The sequence below is a fragment of the Leucoraja erinacea genome, chromosome 24 (assembly GCF_028641065.1).
Source record: "Leucoraja erinacea ecotype New England chromosome 24, Leri_hhj_1, whole genome shotgun sequence".
In the NCBI taxonomy this organism is placed as follows: Eukaryota; Metazoa; Chordata; class Chondrichthyes; order Rajiformes; family Rajidae; genus Leucoraja; species Leucoraja erinaceus.
The window spans coordinates 20,321,412-20,340,757 of record NC_073400.1 but is presented as its reverse complement, the minus strand read 5'-3'; the positions used below and the strand labels follow the sequence as shown (position 1 = coordinate 20,340,757).

The 19,346-nt window shown below is 51.1% G+C and overlaps 2 protein-coding genes across 2 annotated transcripts; both read right to left on the bottom strand.

The window, feature by feature from the left end:
• Positions 1-2,486: 2,486 nt before the first annotated feature.
• Positions 2,487-8,700, bottom strand: LOC129708984 (ETS translocation variant 3-like protein). The gene is made up of 5 exons (XM_055655113.1): positions 8,606-8,700; positions 7,037-7,128; positions 5,388-5,655; positions 3,933-4,139; positions 2,487-2,577 (listed from the first exon to the last, which is right to left on the bottom strand). Exons 1-5 carry the CDS (start codon positions 8,698-8,700, stop codon positions 2,487-2,489), a joined length of 753 nt encoding a protein of 250 aa, XP_055511088.1.
• Positions 8,701-13,788: 5,088 nt separating this feature from the next.
• On the bottom strand, positions 13,789-19,260 carry LOC129708749 (ETS domain-containing transcription factor ERF-like). Its single transcript, XM_055654713.1, has 4 exons — positions 18,918-19,260; positions 16,819-17,053; positions 16,391-16,506; positions 13,789-15,274 (listed from the first exon to the last, which is right to left on the bottom strand). Exons 1-4 carry the CDS (start codon positions 18,964-18,966, stop codon positions 14,598-14,600), a joined length of 1,077 nt encoding a protein of 358 aa, XP_055510688.1. The 5' UTR covers positions 18,967-19,260; the 3' UTR covers positions 13,789-14,597.
• Positions 19,261-19,346: the final 86 nt, after the last annotated feature.

Genomic DNA, 19,346 nt, shown 5'->3' with positions numbered 1-19,346 from the left:
GGAGCGAGGGAAATAGGCAACGTTTCGGGCCGAAACCCTTCTTCAGACTGATCGGGGGGGGGGGTGGGTCGGGACAAGAAAGGGAAAAGGAGGAGTAGCCAGAAGGCTGGAGGGTGGGAGGAGATAGTAGGGGAGCTGAGGAAGGGGAGGAGACAGCAAGGACTAACAGAATTGGGAGAATTCGATGTTCATGCCCCGGGGGTGTAGACTCCCCAAACGGAATATGAGGTGCTGTTCCTCCAATTTCCGGTGCTGCTCGCTGTGGCCATGGAGGAGACCCAGGACAGAGAGGTCGGAGGCGGAGTGGGAGGGGGAGTTGAAGTGCTGAGCCACCGGGAGGTCAGCTTGGTTATTGCGGACCGAGCGGAGGTGTTCGGCGAAACGATCGCCCAACCTCCGCTTGGTCTCACCGATATAGATCTGCTGGCATCTAGAGCAGCGGACGCAATAGATGAGGTTGGAAGAGATGCAGGTAAACCTCTGTCGCACCTGGAACGACTGCTTGGGTCCTTGAACGGAGTCGAGGGGGGAGGCAAAGGGACAAGTGTTGCATCTCCTGCGGCCGCAAAGGAAAGTGCCCGGGGAGGGGGTGGACCGAGAGGGAAGGGAAGAATTGACAAGGGAGTTATGGAGGGAGCGGTCTTTGCGGAAGGCAGATATGGGGGGAGATGGGAAGATGTGGCGAGTAGTGGGGTCACGTTGGAGGTGGCGAAACTGACGGAGGATTATTTTTTGTATGTGACGGCTGGTGGGGTGAAAGGTGAGGACTAGGGGGACTCGGCCCTTGTTGCGAGTGCGGGGATGGGGAGAGAGAGCAGTGTTGCGGGGTATGGAAGAGACCCTGGTGCGAGCCTCATTTATGGTGGAGGAGGGGAACCCCCGTTCCCTGAATAGTGAGGACATTTCAGATGTCCTGGTGTGGAACGCCTCATCCGTGGAGCAGATGCGGCGTAGACGGAGGAATTGGGAGTAGGGGATGGAGTCCTTACAGGAAGCAGGGTGGGAAGAAGTGTAGTCCAGATAGCCATGGGAGTCAGTGGGTTTATAGTGTATGTCGGTTAGAAGTCTATCACCTGCAATGGAGATAGTGAGGTCAAGGAATGGTAGGGAAGTGTCGGAAATGGTCCAGGTGTATTTCAGTGCCGGATGGAAATTAGTGGTGAAGTGGATGAAGTCAGTCAGTTGTGTGCGGGTGCAGGAGGTGGCACCAAAGCAGTCGTCGATGTAGCGGAGGTAAGAGGTTGGGGATGGGGCCCTGGTATGTATTAAACAAGGATTGCTCGACGTAACCTACAAATAGGCAGGCATAGCTGGGGCCCATGCGTGTGCCCATAGCTACGCCTTGTATTTGGAGGAAGTGGGAGGAGTCGAACGCGAAGTTATTGAGGGTAAGGACCAGCTCCGCTAGGCGGAGGAGAGTGTCAGTGGCTGGGTATGGGTTGCTTCTCTGGTCGAGGAAGAACCGGAGGGCTGTGAGACCATCGTGGTGGGGGATGGAGGTGTATAGTGATTGGACGTCCATGGTGAAGATGAGGGGGTGAGGGCCTAGAGAATTGAATGCGCGGAGACGACGGAGAGTGTCTGAGGTGTCTTGGACATAGGTAGGGAGGGATTTGACCAAGGGTGATAGGATGGAGTCAAGGTATTTGGAAATGAGTTCGGTGGGGCACGAACAGGCGGAGACAATGGGTCTTCCGGGACAATCAGGTTTGTGGATTTTAGGGAGAAGGTAGAATCGGGCTGTGCGGGGCTGGGGAACGATGAGGTTGGAGGCTCGGTCGGGTAGGGCATTGGAGTGGATGAAGTTGGTGATGGTGCTGGAGATGGTGGCCTGGTGCTCGTCAGTGGGGTCATGGTCCAGGGGTAAGTAGGAGGAGGTGTCCGATAGTTGGCGCGTGGCCTCAGCTTTGTAGAGATCGGCGCGCCAGACTACCATGGCACCTCCCTTGTCAGCGGGTTTGATAACCAAATCTGGGTTGTTGCGGAGTGAGTCGATGGCAGAACGTTCCTGTGGTGAGAGATTGGAGTGAGACAGGGGAGTGGAGAAGTTGAGGCGGTTGATGTCGCGACGGCAGTTATTGATAAAAAGTTCTAAAGCCGGAAATTGGCCACGAGGGGGGTTCCACGAGGAGGGGGTGCGTGTCGTGAGTTACTAATGTGTGCAGGAGGCTGCTATGTCTTCCAGAAGGATTGAGCTGCTGCGTGTGTCACGCCCTTTGACCCGATGACCTTACGTGCAACCCCCTTATAAAACGTTACAAAAGATTCGCTTCTAATCAGCACCAGAAATGAGGTGAAATCTGAGTAAAATATCGCCTCCACCTCAGATAACAGCGCCAACTGAATCCTCACACAGCCACGCCCATGGACATTGGCTCCCATCACAGATTATTCCTATTATTTGAATCTCATCCCATAGGCATTCTTCCCCGTCACACACGTGCCCTGCCCACAGATTCTCCTCCCACAGCACAATGACATTCTAATCAGCCGTTCACTCCCGCGGCATACAGCGCCCACGTCCCCTGCCCGGAGACGATCCGTGGGTAATGAGCACTTACTGCTGTGCCATTGTGGCTGTGTGTTGCCCATCTCCTCGTATCTTCCCCTCGCTGGGGTCACTGAATAAGGCCGGTCCACGGCTGGCCTCTCTTTCCACTCCATCTGATTCCTTCTGACCTGGGAGGGGTCGTGCAGAACCTGAGCAAGGTTGGAGGATAATGTCAAGGCTTTGAGGTCAGGAGGAGCCAATATGAGGGAGGGGCATCGTGCAGATTACCTCTATCACACCATGACATCCTCCCTGGTCCTACTCTGATCTTCCCTCTCCTCCCTGAACCTCGTCCCTTGCTCTCTATGTAATCTCCTCTCTTGCCTTTCCCTCTCCTCCCACACCTATTACCTTCCCCTAAAGGCCTACTATTTCATTTCTTGCAGGTTCATGTGCTGAATACAGAGGCGTAGTCAACGACTTTGTTGAGTAGTGTGGGCTGAATCACCTGCAGCTCAACACCGACAAGACTAAGGAGTTAATGGAGGTAATTGGGATGAGAACAACGCCCGTGGCCCCTTGCTTCCATCAATGGTGTGGATGTGCAGTTTACCAGGGAGAACAGTTACCTTGGAGTGTACCTGGACAGTAAATTGGACTGGTCCAGGAACTCTGAGGCCCTGTACAAGAAGGGGCAGAACCGGTTGTACTTTTTGAGAAGGCTCCACTCCTTCAACGTCTGCAGTAAGATGCTGCAGATGTTCTGCCAATGGGTGGTAGCCAGTGCCATCTTCTTCGCTGCCATGTGCTGGGGCAACAGGGCGAAGGCCATGGACCCCAATGGGATTAACAAACCCAATAGGAAGGCTGGCTCCATCCTAGAGGCAGCGATGGATTCATGGGAGATGGTATTGGCGGGGATGATGCTCCTCAAACCGCGGAGCATCCTGGACAATGCAGCTCACCCCCTCCATGACACACTGGTCAACCTGAGATGTACCTAGACGCTGACTGGTTCCATCAAGATGCAGGACAGAACGTTAGAGGAGATCCTTCATCCCTGTGGCTATCAAATTGTACAACTCCTCCCCCTTGTCGTGGGGTAGACTGAGACTGACTCCCCTTCCTTCCACCCTTCCCTACCCAATCTGTGTACACCCCCAATCCTTTCCACTTGTCACTTTAGTTTCATATTTCATGTATTTTGTGTTTTTATGACTGTTGGCAGATCAATTTCCCTCCTGGGATAAATAAGTTCCATCGTATCATATCATTTCCCCTTTTCCAAACCCTTCTCTTTCCCTTCCTCCTCTCTTTCGTCTGTTCTTCCCTGCTGCCAAGTGCTCTCCTCAAAGTTCTCCCTTCCCCCGTCGTCTCTTCACCCCTCATTTCACTTCCTCTCTTATAGCCCCCTCCTCCCCTTCCCTCCATCAATAAATACTTAGGTAACGCAATGCACTGACTGACCTGGGACTGGGCAACACGAGGTTCCAGCACTTGAGGGACCTCCACAGGAATTCCCAAGAGTAGTGGAGATATTGGCAGGTCCCATAGTGGCCATTTCAACATCACCAGTGTACTGAAGTTGAACTTATAAGTAAACCTCTTGCCCTTGGTCTTATTCAAAATCCGCTTGTTGTAGTAATACCTGGGGGAGAGGCGCAGAGTCACATACTGGGGACAGAAGGGGCAAAGTAATTGCAGGGGGAAAATCAGAGGGAAGCGAAGAGAGGAGAGAATGGATGCAGAGGGAGGGCATGGCGGAAAGTAAGTGAGATCAGAAGCAAATGGCAGATGGAATGCCGGGATGAGGGGAGGAATAAGGAGGAAATCAAAGGGGAAAGAGTGCTGATGGGAGGAGAGAGTGAGTGAGAAAGGGAGTGGGGATGGAGAGTGGGCAGGCAAGGGGAGGAATGGGAAAGCTGGGGTGAGAGATGGGAGAGAAGGAGAGAGAGATCCAGAGAGGGAAATAAAAACAACACACGTTTGTGAAGGAGAATCAGTGACTAAGGGAGAGTGGTAGGGAAGCAACGGATGGGGGAATCAGGCTGAAAGAGGAAGGGGAGAAGAGGGCAAGTGGAGAAGGCAGAGAGGGGAAAGGGTGGGTATCGGGGACAGAATTGGGAGAAATGCACGCTGTGGGTGTAGAGCAGGGAGGTGGGGTGGAAAAGGGGAGTGCGGAAGAAGGGAGAGTGCAGGACAGCAAGGGAGGGGAGGGAAAGGAGAGATATGGCTGGGGAGAGCTGATGGAAGAAGAGAGACAGTCACTGCAGAAGATGTGGAATTTAAGCGGTGGGGAAGAGGGAAAGAGCAGAAAAATAATAGAGGCAGCAAATGAGGCAGAAGGGGAGAAAATGGATGAAGAAGCTTGAAAGGAGGGAGAGTGGGACAGTGAAAGAAAGAGTGGACAGAGATGGGAGAGATAAGTGATGAATAACACAGGGAGAACAACTGGAGGGCTGGAGAGAGAGGCAGAGAGAGAAAAAAGCACAGGGTGATAGAAAGGAAGAGAGTAAGAGGAGGGTTTTTGGCTGGAGGGAAGGAGACTTTTGGAGAGACGGAGAAAGAGAGGAAATCAGCTGGAAATCAATTGATGCGAGGTGAGGAGTAGGGAGAGAGAGAGAGAGAGAGAGGCCGTGTTGGGAATGAGGGAAGATGGGGTAAGATGGGGAGTGGGATAGGGAGAGAGGGAAGATAATTGAGAAATTAGCTAGGTGAGAGTTAGAGGGGAGAGAAGTTTTGAGAGAGAGACAGAGGGAGCAGTATCGTGGGAGAGACAGGGAGAGGGGAGAGAGAGGAGGGATGAAAAAGAAAGGAGTAAATGGGAGGATGTGGCAGTTAGAATGTCAGTGTGTGTCAGACAGGATGCTGGGGCACACATCGCCTACGACATTACCTGAGGGCCCTGCTGAGTTTATCATAGTTCATCTGGGGCTTGCCCTTCCTCGCTCCCCACAGGCGAGCCACCTCATCGGGATCCTTGATGACAAACTCCCCGAATTCTCCCTGCCACGTGATCACCTCCCGGAACTCCTCCGTGCGCAGTAGGTCCAGGAGGAAGTGCCAAAGCTGTATTTGGCGGCTCCCAGGGCTGGAGTCTGGCTTGTAGGCCCAGTCTGGGTAGGCGATGCCTGCGGAGAATAGTCCCGAAGCACACAGGAATCACCACCAAGCCAGAAAATAGGCCTTAAATAGGACTCACAGAGACAGGAGTAGAAGGCAGGCCTCAAACATGGGATAGGGACACAGAGCTACTTCATGTAATGCAACCTTCTCACAGCTGCAGAGACCCAGGTTCAATCCTGATTGCAGGTGCCATCTGTGTGAAATCTGCATGTTCTCTCACTTGTGTTTTCCAAAGTATACAGGTTGGCAGGATAATTAGCCATCAAAAGCCGACTCTAATGTGCAGACAATCAGCCACAGGAGAATAAGCTAGGCGGGAGGGTTAGTGGTGCGGTAGTTGGGTTTGCACTCTGTGACCTGACAGACACTTAATGGGCCAAATGGCCTCCTTTACATTACAAAGAAATATGAAAATAATATCCATAACAGTGCAAGGAGGGAAAATCAGTCACAGAAAGCTGCTGGGAGCAAACCAAGCCTGAGATAGGGATAGTGAGAGAGCTGGAGGAGTTACAGAGACCTCCTCATTACAGTAAGCTCCTTAAGATCCTACGATGCCCACCAATTGTTCCAGCCCCCTACAACCCTCACTGTCTCTATAACCCACAGTGGCCTGCACATACCTCCTTATTTCTTTCACCACCTCCAGCTCTACACTTCTACTGTATGCAACTGTGCAACTGTAAACACTTTCATCATTAAGGTACACAAAGATGGGGAGAATGTAAGTGAGAGGGTGTATAGACAGAATGAGAAGGAGATGGGGAGAGTGATATGCGGAGCATGAGAAAAGAAAAGACAACACACCACAAAGGAAAATGATATTACGAGAAGAACAGAGATGAGACAGGCAGGGAGAACGAGAGGCTGAGTGAGGAAAAATCTGGAAAAAAAGTTATGGGGAGAAAACAAGACACACTCGCAGGGAGAGGTATTATTCTGAGAGAGAAAGGCAGAAAGAGTGGAAAAACTGAGATAAAGGGAGCGAAGAATAGAAAGAGAAAGATAAAGAAAGGATACAGAGAGGGAAAGAGATGGAAGGGATGGAGAGGAGGAGAGGGAAGGAGAGAAGGGAATGAAAGTTTGGGACAGAAATCAAGAGATAGAGATCGGAGAAGTCAATGAGAGATGGCGAGAGGGAGAGGAGGATGAGAGATGAAAGGAAGGATAGAGATTATGAAGGGTGAATGGAGGAAGAAAAATTAGACAGGAAGAAAGAACGAGTCCAGAAAGGAAGAATAAGAGAGACACACAGAGGTAGACAGGGAGGAGAAGAGAGAGAGAGAGAGGGAGAGAGGGAGAGAGGGAGAGAGGGAGAGAGGGAGAGATGGAGAGAGAGGAGAGAGAGAGGGAGAAAATTACCTTAGAACTGGCAGAAAACATTGGCCATGCTGGTGGAAAAGTAGATGAAGCACTAACCTGGAAGCCAGTAGTGTACAAATTCAGTTTCACAGCCACACTGCATCGCTGCCCCAGGAGCCTGGTTAAGTAAATGAAGAATTTGTTCGAAACTGAGGGAAAAAGAGAAATAGAAACGGAGAGAAAAGGAGAAATAGGGAGAAAAGAGAAAGAGAGAGGAGAGAGGGAGAGAGAGAGAGAGAGAGAGAGAGAGAGAGAGAGAGAGAGAGAGAGAGAGAGAGAGAGAGAGAGAGAGAGAGAGAGAGAGAGAGAGAGAGAGAGAGAGAGAGAGAGAGAGAGAGAGAGAGAGAGAGAGAGAGAGAGAGAGAGAGAGAGAGAGAGAGAGAGAGAGAGAGAGAGAGAGAGAGAGAGAGAGAGAGAGAGAGAGAGAGACACACACACCTTGTGTGAGAGGAACTCAGCAGGAGCAGATTGCTGTTCATTATCAGCTCACACAAGCAGGCTTAACTACACCTATCACTGCCCCCAATTCACCCCTTCCTCTCTCACTCCTTTCCCTCATTTTCTCCATCTAATCAGCTCAAGTCTGTAAAAGTGATTATTTCAAAATCAGAGCCGCCTACACCACTGAATAGAGAACTGGAGAAAAACAGTGAGATTGAGGAGGTAGAGGAGGATGGGAGCATTGAAAGATGGACGGACAGTCACTAGTATAGGCGTGCAATACTGCAACAGCTAGTTAGGGGTGAGGAGTCCCCAATGTCACAAGAGGGTGGTGGGGAGGCGGTGGGGAGGGTGGGGGTGCGGGGGAAAGTGGTGGTGAACAATCAGCAGTGTGGGGTTTCCCCACTGGTTGGTGTTTTGGGGAGTGGCTCTCCCCAGTACAAGTCCTATAACCCAGGCTGGAGTTGGCAAGCTGCAGGACATTATCCACGCTGATGCAATCTGATCCTATTAACTGTACTTTGATCAGTCTACCTTGAGGATAAGCTGAGGGATTCTCGTGGTGCGTGGAGCTTCCCAAACTCTCTGCACTCAATAATCCTTGTCCAGAGAAGCCCTCTACACTGGATGCATCTGAGTCCAGTGAGGAGGGTGAAGCAGAGTCCTCACATCTCTCTGTACCTCAGTTCCCCACTCCACCCTCCTCTCCGATTTCTTGTTATGCTTTCATGCCACAAGGCCAGAATTTATAGCCTGTCCCCCAGTGCCTTAAGATGGTGTTGGTTTAGTTTAGTTTAGAGATACAGCCGGAAACAGGCCCTTCGGCCCACCAAGTCCGCTCCAACCAGCAATCCCCACACACTATCACTATCCTGCACACACTACATTTACACCAAGCTAATTAACGTTCAAAGCTGTATGGAGTGTGAAAGAAAACCGAAGATCTTGGAGAAAACCCTCACAGTCACGGGGAGAATGTACAAACTCCATTCCGACAGCACCCGTAGTCAGGATGGAACCTGGGTCCCTGGCTCTGTGTGGCAGCAAGCTGTACCGCCACGCCACCATGCCGCCGTAAATTGATCGCCCGTGGTGATCATTTCTGGTGACGGTCATCCAGTGTGCTGTGACAAATGGAATGCATTAATTGTGATTCAGGTGATCAATAATCTATCAAACTCCTACCTCAATATATTCAGCAACTTGGTCGCCGCCTTCTGTGGCACATAATTCCGCAGGATCACCATCCCTTGAGCGAAGAACTTTCTGCTCCTCTCCATCCTAAATGTCCAACCGTATATCCTGAAACTGTGGCTCCCTAGTTCTAGAGCTACAGCCAGAGGAAATAGTCTCATTCCGTTCAGCCTGCAGAGCACTGTCTGAACATTCTTCTAAACTCTACTGAGCAGAAGCTTCATGGAACCAATGAGCAATGCAAGCATCCCAGGAATCAGCCTGTTGAATCTTTGTTCTTCTCCCTCTGTGGCATTTGTATCCTACCTTAGTGAGTGCACAGAACAGTCCAAGGTGTGGTCTCACCAATAGCCTGTATAACTCTAGACGTTGCTGCTCTTATCGTCCAAAACATCTTACAATGAAGACCAACATAGTACCTGCCTCCGTATGGTGTTGGTTAGACTGATGGGACTGAAGGCTGAAAAATCCCCACGGCCTAATGGTCTGCATCCCTAGAAATCATGGATGCATTGGTGATAATTTTCCAATGTTCATTAGACTCAGGATCAGTTCCTGTGGATTGGAGGGTAGCTAATGTTATCCCACTTTTTAAGAAAGGCGGGAGAGAGAAAACAGGGAATTATAGACCAGTTAGCCTGACATCGGTGGTGGGGAAGGTGCTGGAGTCAATTATAAAAGATGAGATAGCCGAACATTTGGATTGCTATAACAGGATCGGTCCGAGTCAGCATGCATTTATGATGGGGAAATCATGCTTGACGAACCTTCTGAAGATGTAACTTTTTGAAGACTAATTTTTTGAAGATGCAACTAGGAAAATGGACAAGGGAGAGCCAGTGGATGTAGTGTACCTGGACTTTCAGAAAGCATTTGATAAGGTCCCATATACAGTGGCTTGCAAAAGTATTCATACCCCTTGAATTTTTGCCACGTTACAACCACAAACGTAAATGTATTTTATTGGGATTTTATGTGATAGACCAACACAAAGTGGCGCATAATTGTGAAGTGGAAGGGGTTATGGGGAGAAGGCAGGAACGGGGTAACTGATTGGGGATGATCAGCCATTGAATGGCGGTGCTGGCTCGAAGGGCCGGATGGCCTACTTCTGCAACTATTGTCTATTGTCTTATCTGCTTCCTACACTAGCACATTTGCTTCTAGCAATATCTTGGTTCATTAAGCCTTTCCAGTCTGCCACCATTTAAACAACATGCCTACTTTGAGATTTCCTGATCACAGAGGGTAACCACATTTTGTTCCGTCTGCTATATTTTAGACCATTCACTCAACTTGTTTAAATTGCATTGATGCCTCCTGTCATCCTACTCACAGAGTCAAGAATGTTTAATTGTCATATGTACCAAAACGGAACAATGAAATTCTTATTTGCAACAGCACAACGGGTTTGTAAATAGTCCTCAAAAGAACATTATAAATAAACAAAAAAGTGAAATAAATTAAAAAAAAACAAAAATGTAAAGCAAATCCCGAAATTGACAATGCAACCAAGAAAATTCATAATTCAAAATTTAGTTGACGTTCAAAATGTTCAATCGCCTAATATTTGTTGGAAAGTAACTGCAACCTGAATATGGACATCACAGTTTTCAGACTCCTGTACCTACTTCCCAATGCCAGGAGTGAATTGAAAGCGTGGCCAGGGTTGTGTGGGTCCTTGTTGATGCTGGCTGCATTGTTGAGGCAGCGCACCCTACAGATCCCTTTGATGGTTGGGAATTCAGTACCCGTGATAGACCAGGCAGTATCCACCACTTTTTGTACATGTTACAGTCCCATCTTTGTCTTTGTGTCTTTGGCAAACTGAAGAGTTACACTCTGTTCCCTGAAATAAACCACTGAGCGATATTGTGAATAGCTGGGACGCCGACACCGATTCCTGCAGAATAGGCTATTCATTATCTGCCAACCCCAAAATTGAGGGAGAGAGGGAGAGAAAAAAAACCCCAAATAAAACCTGGTCCCTTCCCCAGAGCACCCGAGGTGCACCTTCACCCAGAGGGGCCTGATACAGGAGAAAGAAGAAGCTCACCACTAACATCAAAAGGAATTTGGATGGGCCAAAATTAATACATTGAGTTGCTTGTTCCATACTGGAAGATATTAACCATCTCACTTCTCTCCTGATTTACAGACACAGAACAATTCACTCCCTACTGAAGAGGTTTGACACTTTCACACTTCTCCCAGTTGCATATACCAGACAGCTCACTTCCTGTGAGAAGGAATTAAGAGACAAGAATAAAGAGAGAGATGACTAAACCGTTTTTTGGGCTATGACGCATGAGAAGTCCTCACATTTTGGAGGCGGCGGGGGGGGGGGGGGGGGGGGGGGGGGGGGGGGGGGGGGGGGGGGGGGGGGGGGGGGGGGGGGGGGGGGGGTGGGGCGGGCAGCAGTGAGAAATCCCCAAATAGACACCTTGATCCAAGAAAGTGAATAAGGACATTGACTGGAGGTTATTCAAAAGGAAAGGATATATGGAATGGGCTTCCAGAGGAAGCTGTAGAGAAGGGGACAATGCAGGCATTTAAAAGGCTTTTAGACAGGTATGGACATGGGAAAGGTTTAATGGAATATGGGCCAAAAGTAAGAAAATATGACGTTCAGCTATAAAACCGTATGCACATTCAAGTTAGGCCAAAGGACCCGTTTCCACGTTGCGTTACTGTAAATCAGAGAGGGAATGGGAAGGAAAGAGGTATAGTGGCTTTGCCTAGCCTTCCCCACTAGACACAGAAATGTCTTATGCAGACTGTTTCTGGGCGAGACGTTGTTGATAGAGTAGATTTGTGATTTTGGTAGCTCAGCTCTTCGTGACAATCCCTCGGCTGATCCACAAGGTAAACGGATTGAGCTCGAGTTAATAGGATAAGATTAGATCAGATAAAGTCCTGAACTGTGACAACTCCAGGCAAGGATTAGACGTTTACTGGGGCAGGACCCTTTCCCAAACCCCGAGAACTGGGAGGGGGTCAATGCACCCAAAGAATTGAGACCGTCATCCTCCAAACTGAGGGAATTTCAGTCTCCACCCCCCCCCTTGACTGTGGGGACCCCCAACAAAGTATACCCTAAAAATGGTCTAACTTTTTTCTTTGTTGTCTCTTTTAATCCCTCCGATAGGAAGTGAGCTGTCGGAGAAATATGTGAAAATGCTTAATCCCTTGTGGAACTGCACTGGTCAGAGACCTCCAGCCAGCATAACATCCTTCCACCACAACCCTCTGTCTTCTATGAGTATGGAAGTTTCGGAATTCACACAACCAAGTCTCCATGGATCCCATGCACCTTAATCTTCTGGATCAGCTTACCATGAAGGACTTTAGTACAAACATGTAAACATCCACTGCCCAACTGTCATTTATGACCTTTGTCACCTCGTCAAAAATCTCAATGCAGTTTATGTTGAAGGAACATTGGCATACAGGATTAAGGAGTTCCTCTCCTGGGAGATTTCACCAAACAGATGGAGACTAGTGTCCCAACAAATCTAGTAAATTAGTGTTGCAGGAAGGGCTTTAATGGGAACAGCTGGAAGGAGAGGATCAATGGAAGGTCAAGGCAATTTGTAGAATATCAAACTGGGGGGTTGCTAAATGTGAAGACTGGAAGAAATGGTAAAATAACGCATTTGAAATCTGCTTATCCAAATGCGTGCAACTAATGCAGGAAGATATGCTCAACTCTCTTGTCCGACAGTGTGTGGTGACAATGTAGGTGGGCTGATTATTGTTATGTTATTTTTATTAGGACCCCATCACACATTTAATTAACTCTTTAAGATGGTACCATGTAATCTAGAGAACCTTGTGTGCTTAAAGGGAATACGGTAAAGGAGGCCCTAAGGAGTTAAAAGCGAGCACAGCATGGGGAATAGAACAACGGCAAATGTAATTGCAGCAGGAATCAGGGTTACGAAGAACTAGATGCTGCATCATCAAGCGACTGCATGCGGCAAGCGCGACCTAACGTGGTCGCTTGAGCTGTACGGCCTTGCGGGGCCGGTCCCACTTCGATCGCCGGGGCCGTATGGAGTTGTGCGGAGCTGGTCCCGACATCACGCGGGGCTCCGAAAAACTGTTCAAACATTCCGCGCGGCGACAGCCTGCCGGCCCGCAGCCACATCGATGGCGTACGCACCGCCTTGACGGGCATACGCAGCGTCTCGACGCCGGACGCAGTGTCTCAACGCCGTACGTCATGCGCGAACTTCCCGCGGACTTCGCTTGAAATTCACGTCACTCACTTGACCTCCGCGCGGCCCCCGCTTCCGATTTGGTCGCGCTTGCCGTATGCAGTCGCATGCTCGTTGGACAGGCCCTTCAAGCTTTCAGAATAATAGGATAGCGGATTATTGGAGTGTTCCTCCAGATGATTAACGGCACAAATCACAATAAGTTGTACACCATTGCAAAGTAACAAGGGGTCTGATTGTGTGACTTTTAGAGTAGAAGGCAGGATGGAAAAGCAGGAGGGATCACTGGAAGGATCAATGGTTACAGGTGACAAATAAAGCTGGAAAATATCCTATCTCCTAATATCAGGAAGTGTGGACAGAGTGGAACCAAACAACGAACAGCAGTGGAAAGGATTGTTGAAGTTTGTTTCCAGGCCTCCAAACAACAGTGCTGATGCAGGCCAAAATCAGAAGGACGAGTAACAAAAGGGCCATCCAATAATCGTGGGGCATGCAGACTGAGAAACCAATTGTGTGGGGATGCGGGGCGGGAGGATGTGCAGTGGCGGATTGTGGGGGCCGGGGTGGAGGGGGGGGAAAGAGTCAGGAGAGTTGGGGGAGTGTGGGGAGTTGGGGGAGCGAGGAAAGTTGGGGGTGCAAAAGGGGGTAAGAGTGTAGAGAGGGGGAGAGACAGCAGGGCGAGGTGAGAGAAAGGAAGGAGAGTTGAGAAATGGGGGAGGGGCGAGTGGGGGCTGGGTGTCGTGGGCAAGTGAGGAGAAGGAGCGTGTGGAAGTGGGAGGAGGGGTCAGAGGGGAAGAAGCAGAATGGGAGAATGGGAGGGGGGGAGAGGTGGGGATAGAAAGGAGAGGGGGCAGGGCAAGTGGTAAGATGGGGGAGGGAGTACAGGTGAGAGGGGCAAAAGATAGTTTGGGGGAAGGAGTCGGGGAGAATGGAGAGAAGACACAACTAAAGTTTAGCTAAAATCTAATTTAATATCTTATTAGGTTGAACAATAAATCTCTACAAAAATATATACAAGGAGTACATTCCAGGGATATTGTTTTATCATAAAATTACATTTCAAATTCAGAAACACCTCAGCAGGCACAAAATGGTATTAATATTCATTTTTAAAAACTTCTCGCCACGAATAAAGAGCAGCCAATCCGCTCTTTAAAAACGGCAAAGAGCAGAATTATCTAGGGTGCTTTGCTCAGGGTCAAAGAGCACGTTGCACAGAATATTGACAGGAACAGCACAGCTCTCTATACCACACACAACGTGCAGGCAAGGCTCACAGGAACTTTAACACAGACCCCGAGCCCCTGGAGTTGAGATCCAGGAGTTTTTGGGTGGTGGGAGTGAGCGAGAGGTGGGAGGGAAGGTAGTGGTCATGGTGAGGGTAGTGAAGTGGATGAGATAGGGAAGATGTGTTTGGAAAGAGGGTAATGAGTGGAAATGTTAATAGGAGCATGAAGATAGAGAGGGCAGAGTAATGAGAGGATGAGGGTAATGAGAGGATGAGGGTAATGAGAGGATGGGGTAACAGGAGCATGAAGATGGAGAGGGCAGGGTAATGGGAGGATGAGGTGGGGTAAGGGTTGGGTAATGGGAGGCAGAGGGCAGGGTGAAGAAGATGCGGAGGGAGGAGGGTTTGAGCAAAAGGTCTGGGGTAGGGGGAAGGATGAAGGGATGTACTCCTTCCATAGCTCAGCTCCAAACTCAGCAGTTCAGTCATTAGCTAGGCAGCGGTGGCTCCCGCTCCCAGTCCACTGCCGGGATCATTCTGTGCCCCTCACGACTGCCCCAACACCGTCAGGCAGGGTGGGGGGAGCCCAGCGGCCAAAGCTGGGGTCGCTGCCGGGACTCTTCCCCTCTATCCGCTGCATCTTGAAGCGCAGCTTGGCGGGCAGGCAAGGAGAGCCCACCTTCCTCGGCTGCTCGCACGGGGTCGGCGGCACTCCCTGGACCACAGCCACGGGCCTCTCCGTCCCCCGGACCCTGCGGCCGCCGAGCGGCGGGGGCTGCAGCCGGAAGCTGGTCGTCGGCTCCTCCGGTGGAGGGGGAGGCCTGGCAGGGAGATGTCCCAGAGAGCTGGGCAGGCGGTGGAGGCTTGGGGGGTAGGCCCGGACCCCGGATCGGAGGTAGAGGAACGTCTCCTCGGGGCTGAAGGTGAAGTGGAGTGGCCCGCCCGGGGGTGAGGCTGCCCCCAGCCTTGGGTGAGACAGGGTGGAGAAGGGGCTGGCGGACTGGGGACACAGCAGGGGCAGTGGCGAGAGGAAGGGGTAGGCCAGCACTCTGGCCGGTTCCTCGGGCTCCAGAGGGCCCGGCGTCCCCACGCTGCCGTCAGACACGGAGCCCCGGGCCGGACGGAGGGGTCCGGGAGACAGCGGACCAAGGGATCGAAGCAGAGGGTAGGCCGAGGGAATTGGGGGGGCGCTGTGTGGCGCCATAGCACCTGGGGAGGGTGAAAGAAAAGATGAATTAAAAATTAGAAATGCATGGAGCCCCGATCCCACAAAACTAGAGCAGACCCTCACCCACAGCCACACCTCACCCACCTGCCCAAACTCTCTCACCCTCGACCCCTACCCACCCTCTCCTACCCTTCTCCCACTCTCTTTCGCCTCATGTGCACACTCCCTGTTCATGCACGCTCTCTCTGCCCTTGTGCACTCTTCCCCACCATCCAACCCTCTCACCCTCCTGCTCCCTTTTCTTCCCCACCCCTTCACCATCCACCCCTCTCACTCTCCTGCCCCCTGCCCACTCATGCCCAAAGCCCACCCTCACTTGCACTACTCCCTCTCGGCTTCTTCTCTTACTCCCCACCCCACTGCTCGCTTGCCCACTTCCCCCTCTTTTCACCCTTGCTGACCCTCTCCCCACTCTCAATGACCCTCTCACGCTCTGCTCGCCCTCTCCCCAGCCTCGCATGCCCTCACCCCCTCAGCTTGCCCTCACCCCTATATCTCACCCACTTCCCATACCGTGGTCACTCTTTTCCTCCCCTTGTTCGCCCTCTCCCTTCCCATCCCGCCCGGCCTCCTACCCTCCCTTGTTCCTCCCTTGTTCTGCTTTTATCTCCATCGCTCACCCTCTTCCCCACCTCACTCTCTTTTTCTTCCCTTGCTCACCATCATTACGCCCTCGCCAGCCCGCTTACCCTCGTCCTCTTTCCCCTCCCTCTCCCTCAGCCCTCCTCCCTCCCTCCTTTGCCCTCTTCCCCCTCCCTCATCCTCTTCCTCCTCCCTGGCTAATGCTGTCTCCCCTTGCTCGCTCTCGTCCCCCCCATGCTAGCCCTCTTTCCCCCCACTTCATCATCTTCCCCCTCTCTCACCTCTTCCCCCTTGTTCACACTCATTGCCCCCTCGATCAACCTCTTGTCTTACTTCCTTCCAGGTTTTAACATTCATCATTCCCTCTCGCACCTATCTTTTACACTCTCTGCCTCCCTCTTTCTCAAACCCCTTGATTAGATCCCAGCACATAACTCAATTCCTGGTATCTAGTATTCTATCCATGAATCCCTGAACCCCTGGATTAGTTTCCACCCTCATTACCCCCAACTTACCACTGTCCCGAAGACCCAGGAGGGGGTGGCTGACCATCACCAGGGTACTGAAGTTGAACTTGTAGGTGAATCTCTTGCCTTTGGTCTTATTAAGGATCCGCTTGTTGTAGTAATACCTGGGGTAGAGATGGAGATGACGGTGGAGAGAAAATGGAGGGGGAGGGGGAGGGGGATGCGGAGGGACATAAAAAGAGGGATGATGAGTTCAGGGAAGAAACAAAATAATGGGAAGCGGAGGACATGAGGGGGCAAGTGTGAATGTGAGGGTTGAAACTTTATGTAATCCCTGACCTGGGGTTATGTGAAAGTATGTTAAGGGAGTTCCACTCCTGATGAGACAGTGTGGGGGAAGCTTCACTCTGTCGCTGACCCGTGATCTGGGAGTGTGTGATGGGACGGTGTAGAGGCAGCTTCGCTCTGTATCTAACCTGAGGGCCCTGCTGAGCTTATCGTAGTTCATCTGAGGCTTGCACTTCCTCGCTCCCCACAGGCGAGCCACCTCGTCGGGGTCCTTGATGACAAACTCCCCGAAGTCTCCCTGCCATGCGATCACCTCCCGGAACTCCTCCCTGCGCAGTAGGTCCAGGATGAAGTGCCAGAGCTGGACTTGACGGCTCCCGGGGCTGGAGTCAGGCTTGTAGGCCCAGTCTGGATAGCCGATGCCTGCGGAGAGTAGGCCCGAAGCACACAGGGGTCACCAACAGGACCAAAACATAGGGATAGAACTAGGCTTGGCCTAGGAGATGGGTCAAAAATATAGAACAAGGACTCAGAGAGATAAGTATTGTGCAAGAGGTAGGCTGAAAAATATCAGTAGGCAGCCTGAGAAATGGGCCATAAGATCACCCACTCACATTTTCACTCACACGACTAGGGTGATAGTCCCAAACACCCAATCCACAGAACAGAGATGCATAGATGCCTAGCTAGGTTGCGCAATAGGGCGACACGGTGGCGCAGTAGTAGAGTTGCGGCTTTATAGCACCAGATCCGGGTTCGATCCTGACCATAGGTATTTGTCTGTACGGAGTTTGTAGGTTCCCCCATGATCTGCGTGGGTTTTCTCCGGGATCTCCGTTTTCCTCCCACACTCCAAAGACGTACAAGTTTGTAAGTTAATTGGCTTGGTATAATTATAAATTACCCCCAGTGTTTGTAGGATAGTGTTCGTGTGCGGGGTGATCGCTGGTCGGCGTGGAATAGGAGGGCCGAAGTGCCTGTTTCCGCGCTGTATCTCTAAGCTAAACCTAATTAATAAGCCAAAATATTTGGACACGCACAGACAACTAGTAGAAAAAGGCTGAGATAGAAAGTTAGGCTCCAAATACAGACCAGAGACATAAGTACAATTACCAAACCCTGAAGGAGAGGTCGAACACAAAGGATTTGCACTCGTAGTAGGCCAGGCCTGGGAAATAGGCCGGAAACTTTGAATACAGGAGTTAGGAGTAGATCACACCTCCCCTCCAGAAAAAAAACTGGGCCTGGTGTGGACAGGAAGAAACGTTGCTGCCAAGGAATAAGCAAAGCCTGGGAGGTACCCCAGAAACATCTAATACAGAAATGAAAGGATATTTTAAGGTTAGGAATGTTGCCCAAAATACAAAGAGAACTGATAGACACAAGTGAGCAGTCCTGATATCTTGAAAGCAGAGAGTTAGCTGTCAGTCATGCCTGAATAAAAGGCCCAAAAGCAGTAGGTTAGTAGCACAGCTGGGTAATCAGCCTGAAACGAAAGGATTAAACTGGGCACGGGTAACTGGCTTGGAATATGGAATATGGACACAACAAACTCTGAGGAAAATGTCAAGCCTGAGATTCAGACTGAGAAATAGAAATGCAAAATTCTAAAATCAAAGCATGGAATGCAAGGAGATTTTACAGGATCATCAGCACACCGGGCCTGAAATGTGGTAGGTGATCTTTAGATACCTGGGTAAGTAAGAACATCAGACACAGTATGTTCACTGCGAGATCAAGGGAGTGTCAATGCTGGGAGAGCATTGAGCAGTGGAAATGAAGGCACCAAGTAAGCAACGGCGGCAGAGGAGTGCCATGCCGTAGTAGAGGCAGTGCTGCGGGAACGCCATACCTCGAGAGAGCCGTCTTGAGCGAGCGCCGTGCCTTGGCAGTGGCAGTACTGTGGCAGCGCCGTGCCATGGCAGCACCGGTCTCAAGGGAGTGCCATGCCGTGGGAGTGGAGGCACCGAGGGAACACCGTGCGGTGAGATGGGAGGCACTGATGGAGTACAATGCTGTGGGGGAGGCACCGAAGGAGCGCTGTGCCATGGGAGAGGCAGCATTGAGGGAGCGCCATGCCATGAGAGGCAGTCATGTGGGAGCTCCCTGCCACAGGAGGAGAGGCACTGAGGGAATGTTGCACCTTGGTCAGAGGCGGCCAAGGGTGTGCCATGCCACTACGAGGGGCACCCCCCACCCTTCACCATCATCCCCCCACCCTTCACCATCATCCTCCCAACAACTTGCAGACCCCAATCGACTGGAAACTTCCCCCAGCTCTCCTTACCTCCTCCATCCTCCTCCTCGTCCTCCTCCTTCACACCACCAATTTTCATGGTCAGCCTTCACCTGGGTTTCTGGGCTTTGGTCCGGGGGGGGGGCTGGTATCAAAGTTGTTTCACTTAGCCCACCAAAAATAATAAATGTTCAGAAAACTGAGAGCAACATATGCCTTATAAATGTCGGCACAATATAATGAGTGTTAGGGGGTTGGTGCCTTTAAGAGAGGGGGTGTCTGACATCCCCTTTAAGTAAATACCCCACACTCCTCCGGGGCGTCCATTTTGCCCCCTGGAGCAAACGTCGTCTCTTTCGTCCCCCCCACCGCTCAAGTCCTCAGCTCTGCTGCGACCGGAAGTCCCCAGCCTGACCGGACGTGATGGTCGAAGGGGCGGGTCCACCGATCAGACTGAGGCCACGATTCCCTTCGCCCTTC

Bases quoted from the DNA above. Each gene is read 5' to 3' on its own strand.
- LOC129708984 (XM_055655113.1), bottom strand. From the start codon at position 8,700: ATGGAGAGGAGCAGAAAGTTCTTCGCTCAAGGGATGGTGATCCTGCGG. The intron at 4,140-5,387 runs GTAATGTCGTAG...CCTCTCCCCCAG, and splicing joins AAACTCAGCAGGGCCCTCAG to GTATTACTACAACAAGCGGA. The intron at 2,578-3,932 runs GTATTTATTGAT...GGCAACACACAG, and splicing joins CAGTGCATTGCGTTACCTAA to CCACAATGGCACAGCAGTAA.
- LOC129708749 (XM_055654713.1), bottom strand. From the start codon at position 18,966: ATGAAAATTGGTGGTGTGAAGGAGGAGGACGAGGAGGAGGATGGAGGA. The intron at 17,054-18,917 runs GTAAGGAGAGCT...TACTCTCCGCAG, and splicing joins CGAGGAGGAGGATGGAGGAG to GCATCGGCTATCCAGACTGG. The intron at 16,507-16,818 runs GTTAGATACAGA...TCTCTACCCCAG, and splicing joins AAGCTCAGCAGGGCCCTCAG to GTATTACTACAACAAGCGGA.